This window comes from Cynocephalus volans, chromosome 10 (genome assembly GCF_027409185.1).
Source record: "Cynocephalus volans isolate mCynVol1 chromosome 10, mCynVol1.pri, whole genome shotgun sequence".
NCBI classification, from domain to species: Eukaryota; Metazoa; Chordata; class Mammalia; order Dermoptera; family Cynocephalidae; genus Cynocephalus; species Cynocephalus volans.
In genome coordinates, this window is record NC_084469.1 from 120,141,696 (window position 1) to 120,152,698 (window position 11,003).

Sequence of the window (11,003 nt, forward strand, 5' to 3'; positions counted from 1 at the left end):
AGTCTATTTTGTCAGGGCAGCCTATGGGGTAATCATTTGCCCTGGGGGGGTCCCATGACTGAGGAGTAGAAAAGTAACAGAGTGTCCTCTGCAGGGAAAATGGAGTCAGTTTGGTTCACAGGCCTAGCTTTACTCTGTTTCACCAGGAGGAGCCCCTGTCTGTGGGGAGGTACTGTGATGAGCAACCAGACCCAATGTTACCATCAACAGGCTTGGCTGCCCCTTGTCCTAAACAAATGACCTGAAAGTCCAAAAGCTGGTGCAAGGATTGGAAGTTTTATTCAGATAATTGGCATTTGGGGGATGACCAGGCTAAAATCATCCCGCCTTCTGATGCCTGTTCTGGAGTTTATAAAGGGAAAGAGGCAGGATGGTGAGGTAAGGGTTTTGTCATGCAGGAAAATGGGGAGGCTGGTCATGGGTTCAGCAGGGGGTCTGAATCAGATGTCAGGTCCCATCATGGAATGGATGCTTTGGCGTCATGGAGTCTGCAGTTGGTGGACTGGTCAGCTTCAAACCCTTGATGTTATCTTGGGGTTGGAGTCCTTATCTACTAGGGAGAGCTCGAAGACAACAACCTCACTCAGGCATCACTGGAACTTAAAAATACCTGACTCGTACCTCTAACTAATGTGGATGCAATTTTCCTTTAAGCAAGAAGGTGATTTAATAATCAGCCAGGGTGCTTTCCCTTTCTCTTGGAATTCCTTTGTTTGCAGTTGATTAGGAAAGGTAAGGAAAACAAGAAAACTTAGTTTCAATTCTTAATTTTAGGTGAGCAACATCTAAAGTAGATCAACACAAGAGGGTGTAATGGGAGATAAACAGAAATCAACTTTTGAGAAGGATCCTTTTTGGGGTATGATTTCATCTCTGGGCAGTTTCAGCCTTATGGTCAGTTTCTCAATTCCTCTGCTAACCTCAAGGAATTGATGATTATCAGTTCTTCAGCTTGGAATGACTTTGACTCACTTGAAAAAGGAGAACTGTGAGTTCAGCAAGTCACTAGTTGAAATAGCATTGTTCCTAAGTTAATGGCTAACTGAAAATTTCTGCTTTGTCTTAGTTACCCCAAAGATGGCCATTCACTGGCTAAGGTTCCTTTCCCCAGGAAAGTAACTTGCTCAAGGTCACACACTTAGTAAATAGGATTAGAACTATTAGGCTATTTGGCACCAGAGTCTGTTCTCTGATCAGGATTATGACTTCCCCAACCCTTTGCCTGGATCATAAGTATTAAGTCCCATTTTTCAACTGGGAAAAATATCCGTTAAGGGTAGATAGTATCATCACCAGTATTAACACCATCAACTACTGTATTATTTTGCTAGGGCTGCCATACAAAGTACCACAGACTGATTGGCTTAAACTACAGAAATTTATTATCTCACAGTTCTGTACATTTGATATTTAAATCAAGGTATGGCAGGTTTGGTTCCTTCTTAGGGCTGTGAGGGAAGCATCTGTTCTAGGCTCCTCTCTTTTGCTTGTAGATGGCCATCTTCTTCTATGTCTTTTCACATCGTCTTCCTTCTGTGCATGTGTCTGTGTCCAAATTTCCCCTTTTTATAAGGTGTCTTAGTCCGTTTTTGTGTTGCTATAATAGAATACCTGAAACTGGGTAATTTATAAATAAACTGGGTAATTTATAAATAAAAGAGTTTTATTTGCCTCACAATTCTGGGACAGATGTATCTGGTGTGGGCCTCAGGCTGCTTCTACTCATGGAAGTGGCAGGCGGCTGGCAGGTGCAAGATCACATGGCAAGAGGAGGAAGCAAGAGAGAGGAGGAGGTGCCAGGGTCCTTTGAACAACCAGCTCTCATGGGAGCTAATAGAGCAAGAGAACTCACCCACTATCCTCTCCCAGGGAGGGTATTAATCTATTCATGAGCGATCCACCCTTATGACCGAAACAGCTTTCAACACTGCCACATTGGGGATCAGATTTTTTTTTTTTTAAAGATGACCAGTAAGGGGATCTTAACCCTTGACTTGGTGTTATCAGCACCATGCTCACCCAGTGAGCTAACCAGCCATCCCTATACAGGATCCGAACCCATGGCCTTGGTGTTATCAGCACCACACTCTCCCGAGTGAGCCATAGGCCAGCCCCTGGGGATCAGGTTTTGACATGAGTTTTGGGGGGACAGCATACTCAAGCTGTGTCATAAGGACACCAGTCATATTGGATTAGACCCACCCTAATGATCTCACTTTAACTCGATTACTTCTGTAAAGATCCTATCTTCAAATAAGTTCACATTGTGAGGTACTGGGGATTAGGACTTTAATATATAAATTTTAGGGGAACACAGTTCAAACAATAACACCTACTATTTATTGATTCCTCACTTGGACCAAGTTCTTGTTTTTTGTTTTTTTAATGTGTTATCTCATTTAATCCTCAAAAACTCTTGAGAAGTAACATTATTCTCATTTTGCAGATGAGGAAACTAAGAGAGAGACTGATGGATGTAATGTGACAAGGTGGAATTTTCCTCCTATTTCTTATCTTATTCCCGAAACACTCTAGCTAAATGAATATACTTAAGTGTATTATATGCATAATTATATACATAATTGCCTTACAATTATGCCTTGTTCTTTCAGCAAACATTTGCAAGCATCTCTTGTGCTATGCACTGCTTTTAGGAACTTCATGCTGACTTCTTATCCATAGGGAAGCACAGTCTTAGCCCAGAATTTTTTCTTGTTTTACTGTTTTTCTTATTCTTTGTCACTCCACTCATGCCAAGTCCCTAGTGATCTTACATTTAAGTTCTATTGCTTCTTACTGGCAGTCTCTATACTTTGCTGCTGATCTTCTGTTCATTTTCTCTTAGCCTGACCAACACAAAAAAGTACTGGCAGTAACATATATCCCCAGCACTATCAACAGCTAGGCAACCCTGCTGCTCAGAGGAGGGTGGAGTTGTATTATGGACTCTGTTGACCTGCCCGGACCTTCTGTTCTTTCCTAACCATGTATACAAATACCTCTTAGAAGTCTCTTCACTATTTGTCTCAGAAATAGTTCTATTTTAAGTAACAAAATACCAACTCAGACAGTATTAAACAATGGAAGGAATTCACTAGGGCATATAACTGAAGAGTCTAAAGGTAAGTCTCAGGCAAGGCATAATCCAGCAGTTAACAGATATGTTATTTTTTTCCATCTCGTTACTTTCTTTTTTTTTTTTTTTTGCCTTATTCGTGACCAGCACTCAGCCCCGTGAGTGCACCGGCTATTCCTATATAGGATCCGAACCCGCGGCAGGAGCGTTGCCGTGCTCCCAGTGCCGCACTCTCCCAAGTGCACCATGGGCTCGGCCCTCCATCTCGTTACTTTCAACCTAACTGTGTCTTTATCTTTAAAATGTGTCTCTTGTAGACAGCATACCTTCAGGTTAACTTTTTAAAAATCTATGTCAGTAGATTAAAAATCCCACAGTCTCTGTCTTTTAATTGCAATGACTAGTCCATTTACATTTAATGTAATTTGATATGATTGGATTTAGGTCTGCCATTTTATTATTTGTTTTTTGTTTGTCTGCTGTGTTTTTTGTTCTGCTGTTCTTCCTTTACTGTCTTCTTCCTATCTTCTTTCCTGTTCTCTTTTCTTGTGTCTTTACATTATTATTGTTTTTTGTTTTATGGGTAGTTTTCAGTGGTTGCTCTAGGGCAGGCTTCCTCAACCTTGCTCTTAATGACATTTTGGGACAGATAATTCTATGATGTGGGGGGCTGTTCTATGCATTGTAGAATGTTTAGCAGCATTCCCTAGCTGCTATCCACTAGATGTCCCCCAGTTGTGTCAACTAAAAATGTCTCCAGACATTACCACACATCTCCCAGGGGGGGCACATCATTCCCAGTTGAGAACCACTGCTCACAGAGAACTTAGAATTAATATTATACCACTTCATGTAAAATATAAAAGTCTTACAACTATTCAGGCCTATTCCCTATCCCCATCCTTTATGATATAGTTGTATTATATATTACAGCTGAATACATCCTAAACCCCACAATATAAAGTTTTAATTTTTGCCTTAAACAGTCATTTGTATTTTCAAGAAATTAAGAGGAAAAAATCTTTTATATTTACATGTTTACTCTTTTCTATATTATTTTATATTGGATAATTTCTATTGATCTATCTTCATGTTTATGACTCTTCTTTTGTCATTTCCAATCTGCTGTTAATTTTTTGATTTCATATTTTATATTTTTCAGTTCTAGGGTTTTCATTTTTTAAGAAGTGATTTCTGTTTTTCTACTAGATTTCCTATTTGCTAATTCATTATGAGCATATTTTATATTTTTATGTATTTGCCATTTCTGTTGCTCTTCATTCCTTCTTGAATTCCACATTTGGTATCCTTTCTATTCAGTCTAAAGAATTTTAGCATTTCTTGTTGTACAGGTCTTCTGATAGCAAATTCCAAGTTTTTGTTTATCTGAAAAAGTCTTTATTTTACCTTTATTCTTGAAGGAGATTTTCACTGGGCATAATATTTTCTTTGGCCATTTTTTTTTTTTTTTTTGGCATTTTAGTGAAGTCATTTCACTGTCTATAGCTTCTATTGTTTCTGATGAGAAGTTAGGGATTATTTATATTATTTTTGCATGTACATGAGCTGAAGTTTTTCTTTGACTGATTTTAAGATTTTCCTTTCTACTTTGGTTTTTAGAAGTTTGACTCTGATGTGGCTCTGTGTGGCTTTCTTTATATTTATCCTTCTTGGGATTCACACTGAACTTCTTGAATCTATAAATTTTTTTTTTTTACCGTATTTGGGAAATTTCAGCCATAAATTATGCCTTCAGAAATTATTTCTGCCACATTCTCATTCTCCTTACTTACAGGGACTCCAATTATATATATATTTTAGCCTATTTAATATTGTCCCACAGGTCCCTGAGGCTCTGTTGATTTTTTAAACTCTTTTCTATATATTTTCTGTATTGAATAATTTCTATTGATCTGTTTTCATGTTTATGACTCTTCCTTTGTCATTTCCAATCTGCTCTTAATTTTTTTATTTCATATTTTATATTTTTCAGTTCTAGAGTTTTCATTTTTTAATAAGTGATTTCCATTTCTCTACTAGATTTCCTATTTGCTACTTTATTATGAACATATTTTCATTTATGTCCTTGAAAATAGTCATAATAACTCTTCTTAAAATCCTGTCTGCCAATTTCAACAACTGGGTCATCTCAGGGTGATTTACATTTTGTTTCTTTGTGTGTTCAGTAGTTTGGGACTGAATCCTGAAAATTGTGAATCATACATTATAGAAACTCCATTCTATCATGTTCCTCTGAAGAATCCTGAATTTTTCAAGTAAGGCACTTTTTGTGGCTGGACTTAAACTGCATGCTCCATTTCTGTTGTAGTAGGCAGCAGCAGAAATCTCTGTTCAGTTCTTTTACTTTCATCTGGGCTCCTTGGAATCTGACCTATGTGTATGTAGTTCAGGGGTCAGCCTGAGATTTGAGCAGAATTTTTACGAAGAAGTTAGGGATATCCACTCTTCTGGCTCTCTCCTTTCCAGAATTTCCCCCAATCCACTTTCCATTTACTTTAGTTGCCCTGAACTCTGTCCCTTGGTTCTAAAGATCAATGCCAGTCTTCAGATAAAAAGCAGTAGAAAACAGGAAACTAACCTATCCCCTTTCCTTTTTCCAAGTCTAGATGCCCTCCGTGTCTGCTTGCCTTTGGGTGCTCTCTAGTACCTTCAGGAAGTGCTTTTTTATATTTTATCCATTATTCTTAGTTGTTGAGGAGCTACCAAACTGTTTTCCAAACATTTCCAAAAACTATTTTTCATTCCCACAACCAGTGAAGGATTCTGATTTCTTCATATCCTTACCAACACTTATTTTCTTTATCTTTTCTTTTTTTGAGAACTAGTAGTTAGTTTGGGGAGTAGAGTGGGAACACAGGGGTGGAGGTATGGGAAGGAGAATGAATCAATGATTGACTTAGCCTAGACTACATAATCCACTAGCTTCCTCAGAAGCTTATGGATCCCCAAGCCAGTATCAAGGGTTGTTGGGAAGGGTGAAAGGAGGAGGGTAAGGAGGCTGGGGGTACATAAATCACACATAGCCACTACAGTTCTCTTGGTGTGAACAGAATATTATTTGGACATTTTTGGAGAGGGAGGGTGGGGATGTTTGAACCTATGTTCTTTACTGCACTCTGTACCCCACACAAGAGATAGAGCCTGTGCTAATGTCTTCCTAGCCTTTCTTCACTCCTAACATTGGTCTTTAATTAAATCCATTAGTCTTTAATTAAAATTAGCCTTATCTATCTTTATAATGTCAATAGTTGGCAACGATGGTTTCATAATGTTTGTTCACAGTCCACTTCTGAATGTGTCTTAAAGATATTTCACCTGATTAATTTAACTGCTTTTTAAAAAAATTAATATTAAAACACAAGTTCAATCCACATTTTCAAACTGCAGGAAGAAGATGTTAAAAACTTTAAGCAACCATCACAGTAATGGATTTCTGTCAGAAAAATAAGACTGATTTAGAAAATAGTGAAAATAATGAAATTCAAAGCACAGAAGACACAGAACTAACCTGTACTTGTCCAGATGAAAGAAGTGAAAAGAATCATATTTGGTGTCTTCTTAATATCAGTGACATTACACTTGAACAAGATGAAAAAGCCCATGAGTTTATTATTGGAACTGGATGGGAAGAAGCAGTGAGTATCTTCTTGAGTTAGAGCTCTTGTACATCAGTGTTTTGATACAAGCCTTTCTTTCTCAAAAATAGCTAATATTACCAAAATACATGGAATCAATGGAGTATAGAAACTCTTAGAACAGAAATAAAATATTACTGATGATAATAGCAGTACCAATTTCAGAGTATTTATGGTCACTTCAGTATGTGAACAGAACAGTACTAAATGCTTTACATACATTAATTTGTTCAGCCTCTCAGTAGTCACATGAGGCAGGTATTAACAGCCTCATTTTTTGGATAAGAATACTTCAGCACCCAAAAGATAAAATAACATGCCAAAGATCACCCAGCCAGTAAGTGACCAAGGCGGGGATTGAATCCAAGTCCTCTGGACTCCAGAACCTGAGCTCCCTAACTGCTGTGCTAAACTCCCTGAGAGACCTGAAGTTTCTGTCCTAATGGTTCTACTCAGAACCTTGTGGGTTTATGCTTAAACTATTCTTGGAATCAATAATAGAATCCTAAATTTAAAACTGTAAGGAATCTTGGTCTAATCCAGTGATTAAATGTAGGGTTTACAGATTAAGCAAATGAAAATATAGGATGCCCAGTGAATTTGAATTTCAGATAAACAACATAGAATAAGTATGTCCCAAATGTCCTGTATCTTTATCTGACAACCCTGTTTTAATGGTGACCTTTGTGGCAAGGTCAACCAGGTTACTCTGGAAGTGGATGGGGTGGAGGTGCCTTAGGTATGAATGCCTGTGCACCTCAGGACCTGCCTCTGCTCATTGCTCTCTCTCCAGTCCCTCCAAGCAACATCCACCCTAGGTATGGTAAACAGAAACTGGCGGTACAAGAAATCCTTGTAGGTAGGACAAGTTTGAACAGTTTTGATTTTATTTTCATAGTTCTAAGTTTAGTGTGCATCCGAAAAGAGTCAGCACATCAAAATGGACATTTACAAATACTGTTGCTTAGTATGAGGCTAAAATAGGTGTTAAAACTTTTAAAAGGTGAGTCAATTTTAAGAAAAATATTGGTTCATATAAGACTGCCAAAACGGGGATGTGGCCAAAATTCGGGCAACTAGAGTTTGAGCAATTCAGTTAGAGTAATATGCTTTTTATTTGCAGGTCCAAGGCTGGGGAAGGACTTCTCCAACTGCCTGCATCTGGTCGAGGAAGAAACCAAAAAAGATGAGGGTAGGAGAAAGTGCCAGCAGCAGCTGTTTACTCTGTGTCAGTCTCTCCCAAGGGAACCCTGAGGCCAGGCCTTTGATGGAGGCTGGGAAATTGGGGGCAGGGGCTATGGCTGAGGCAAGCCTGGAGAAGGATCAGAGCAGCCCCTCCCAGATTCAGGAACAGCCCCAGAGTCCTAAGACTGCTTCCAGGGAGATTAGCAAGATCTGCTTTCCCACCTACATTCACAAAGAGAAAAAAAGTCTACAAATCAAGGAATATATTTGGTGCACAGAAGACTGGGTCATCCCTGAGACTACCAGGGGAAAGGCCCTCAAGAGTCCCAGTGGAGGCACTGACAGAGAGCTCTCCGACTCAGACTCCTTGGTTTCCAGGGCCCTCTTAGTTCTGCCTCCCCTGAAAGCTTCACCACAAAACGGCTTGGATGTTATGGGTAAGGAGAGTAAGAACTTTCTCTTGCAGTCAGAAGAGAAGGTACTTTGTGTGGAAAAGGATGAGCGTATGGCTTGTGCATATGGATTGAAAATGGTTGATGGAAAAAGTGAAAAGAGACCCACTGAGCTGGCCAAGCACCTTAAGGTCAACAACATGCTGCCCTTCCCTTCCCCAGCAGCCCGGACATCCGTGCTGGCCAACCCTGAGCGGTGCTGCCTGCACTGGTCCCTCCTGCCTGAGAAAAATCTGGTGTGCCCTCCCAACCCCATCAGCATTCGCTATCTTGCCACCCTGCAGCTTTTGCAGAAACAGGGAGTGCAAAACTACAAAGCCAAATTCAAAGTCAAGGAGCCAAGACCTCCCCTGAACACCCAAAAGCACGTTCTCACAGAGGCCAAGCAGGAAAACAGGCCCCAAACACTGGAGACCAAAGTGTTCCCAAGACCTCTCTTGCCGTCCCTCACAGTGAGCAGAGTTGCTATTCACGTCTCCACTCACAGACTCCTCTGAGTTGTACAGTAGAATTCCCTGGCAATAAGCACTGCTCAGAATTCATTCATCCATTCTCTTTCTCCTACTACACTCTCCCCATTTTTTTCTCCTCTCCTTCCCCTCATTCTCTCTTTTTCCTTCTCTTTTCTTCTCTGCACTTCTCCCTCCCTCCCACCCCTCTTTTTTTTTTCTTCTGTCTCTCATCCTTTTTTGTATTAGAACCAGAGGAAGTGGAACCTTATTGGATGGGTTTTGATTTATTATCTAAAACACTATCTTCATCTATTACTTGCTTCTGCTGCTTAGCCATTTACAAAATGCAAACAGGTAATGTCCTGGCCTCTGCCTTCCTTACCTCTTCACTCTCAGTGGAAGCTTTGTGGAAGGTGGGGAATCCAAAGGGCCTCCCTCCATCCATGCTGCCCCTATGCCAGCCCGGAGCCACCCGGCAGGGGCTCTTTCTGCCCTACATCTGTGCCTTAAGCTAAGCACACTTGGCTGAATTAGACCAAATTGCTTTCTGATCTTTTGAACCAGGCAGATATCTGTCTACTATCTCATTTTTCTCTTGCAACAAAGACCTGAAGGATTGCTTTAGTAGAAAACTCAAGCCTGTGTCTAACTGAATATCCTTTTGTCCACAGTGTCATATATCCTGTGTGTCTAAGGTATCCTACCCTTGTATGGATATACACTGTCCATCATCTCCTGTGTGTCCAGGCTGTCATATCCTCATACTGTGCTCATGAGTGTTCATTATCTGCTGTATGCTGTCTCTCCAGGGTGTCATATCCTCAAATTGCAGCCTCATGCTAATCTCTGTGGCTGGAAGTTTTAGCCATAGCTCTACGAAATCCAGCTTGGGAAGCAGGTTAAGAATAATTAGTTATTTGGGAAAAAAAAGTCATTGTGAGTATCGTCACTCCACACTTCCTTCGCCTTACCTTGAATCTTATATTTGGTCCCTTAACCCCAGACACCTAAGGAATGGGGCTGTTACTTTTTCCCTGCTGTCCTCCCTCTGCCCTCATTTTACACCAAGGCATATTTCCTGAAGTTGTATATATATTAAGTGTTTGTAAATGAGTTATATTTTAAATGCCGAGTGATGTTTGCTCTGTAGACAATGTTTTGACAAACCATTTTGTAATATAAATAACCATTAAGCTGCATTGTAATTACATACTTTGAATTTGCTTAACGTAGATTGTACTCGGACTCTGGACTTTCCATCCTAAATGCTATAGTGGACAGAGTGTGTTTATAAACATCTCTTTCTGTAATTTGTGATATCTATTAGCCTAGGCTTTTTGTTTTGTTTTGTTGGTTTGTTTTTAGAAAATATCAGATGCTGGAATGATTATAGTACAACAGTCATGAGAGGATATATTTGCCTATTGAAGTTGGATGCTTCTTTAATGTCTAGAAGCGGTTTTTAGGGTTTCGCCCCCTTCTTTCTTGAATAAAGAAACCATCTGGATTCTGTCCCAAAGAGGAGGCCCAATATTCTACTTTTTCTGGACCATGGGTGTTGGACCTTGGTTTAAGTAACTTCCAGCTCTGACAGCCTGCCGACCTAAGTCAGTAGTTTTTCAAACCCCCTTTTTAAAATAGCAGAATAATGAGTAAACTCAGTATATAAAACAGTCAAAAGGGTTTGTTTAGGGGGTAGGGTATCCACCTGTATGAGTGAGGGACCAGGCCTCACCTACTCAGCCCCATGCACTTACCTTTTGAGATCTAGAGGCAGTTTGATCTAAGTGACAGTGGAGTTTTTTTTTTAAAGAAAAAATCCTGTGTCCAAATAAGAGTTGTAAATTCTACAGATTTTGGTTTAAACATATAATAATTTAGAATTAAGAGAAGGGCTGGCCTGAACAAAGGAAGGGCCCATTTACTAAAGATTTATAGTATCCTTGTTGGGTAAATAATTAATTTGGCCAACAAAATATTGACTAGAGAGAGTCTTCTGTTAATAGATTAAGAATGTTTTGCATTTGGCATCTCTTTGCTTAGGTAGTTATTCAAGCACCCGATAAAGTCCCTCTGGACTCTTATTTGTTTGACTGGTTCCTCTGTGGATAAAGCACTCTAGAATTGTCCCAATTCTCATTCAGATTAGCTCAGAACATCCAAACTGGTCCCTGACTGTCCA

General features: G+C 39.7%; 1 protein-coding gene across 3 annotated transcripts in view; it reads left to right on the top strand.

Moving 5' to 3' along the window:
* C10H16orf46 (chromosome 10 C16orf46 homolog) overlaps nucleotides 1-10,197 on the top strand; it is a 29,462-nt gene extending 19,265 nt beyond the window's left edge. For 2 of the 3 annotated variants that reach the window (XM_063112147.1, XM_063112148.1), the window contains exon 3: nucleotides 7,856-10,197. In XM_063112147.1, the coding sequence (XP_062968217.1) occupies nucleotides 7,919-8,866 (948 nt within the window). In that variant the 5' untranslated portion in view covers nucleotides 7,856-7,918 and the 3' untranslated portion in view covers nucleotides 8,867-10,197. Of the gene's footprint in view, nucleotides 1-6,522; nucleotides 6,733-7,855 lie in introns of those variants that run through there. The other variant, XM_063112146.1, reaches the window with a different exon arrangement.
* The last annotated feature ends 806 nt before the right edge of the window (nucleotides 10,198-11,003 follow it).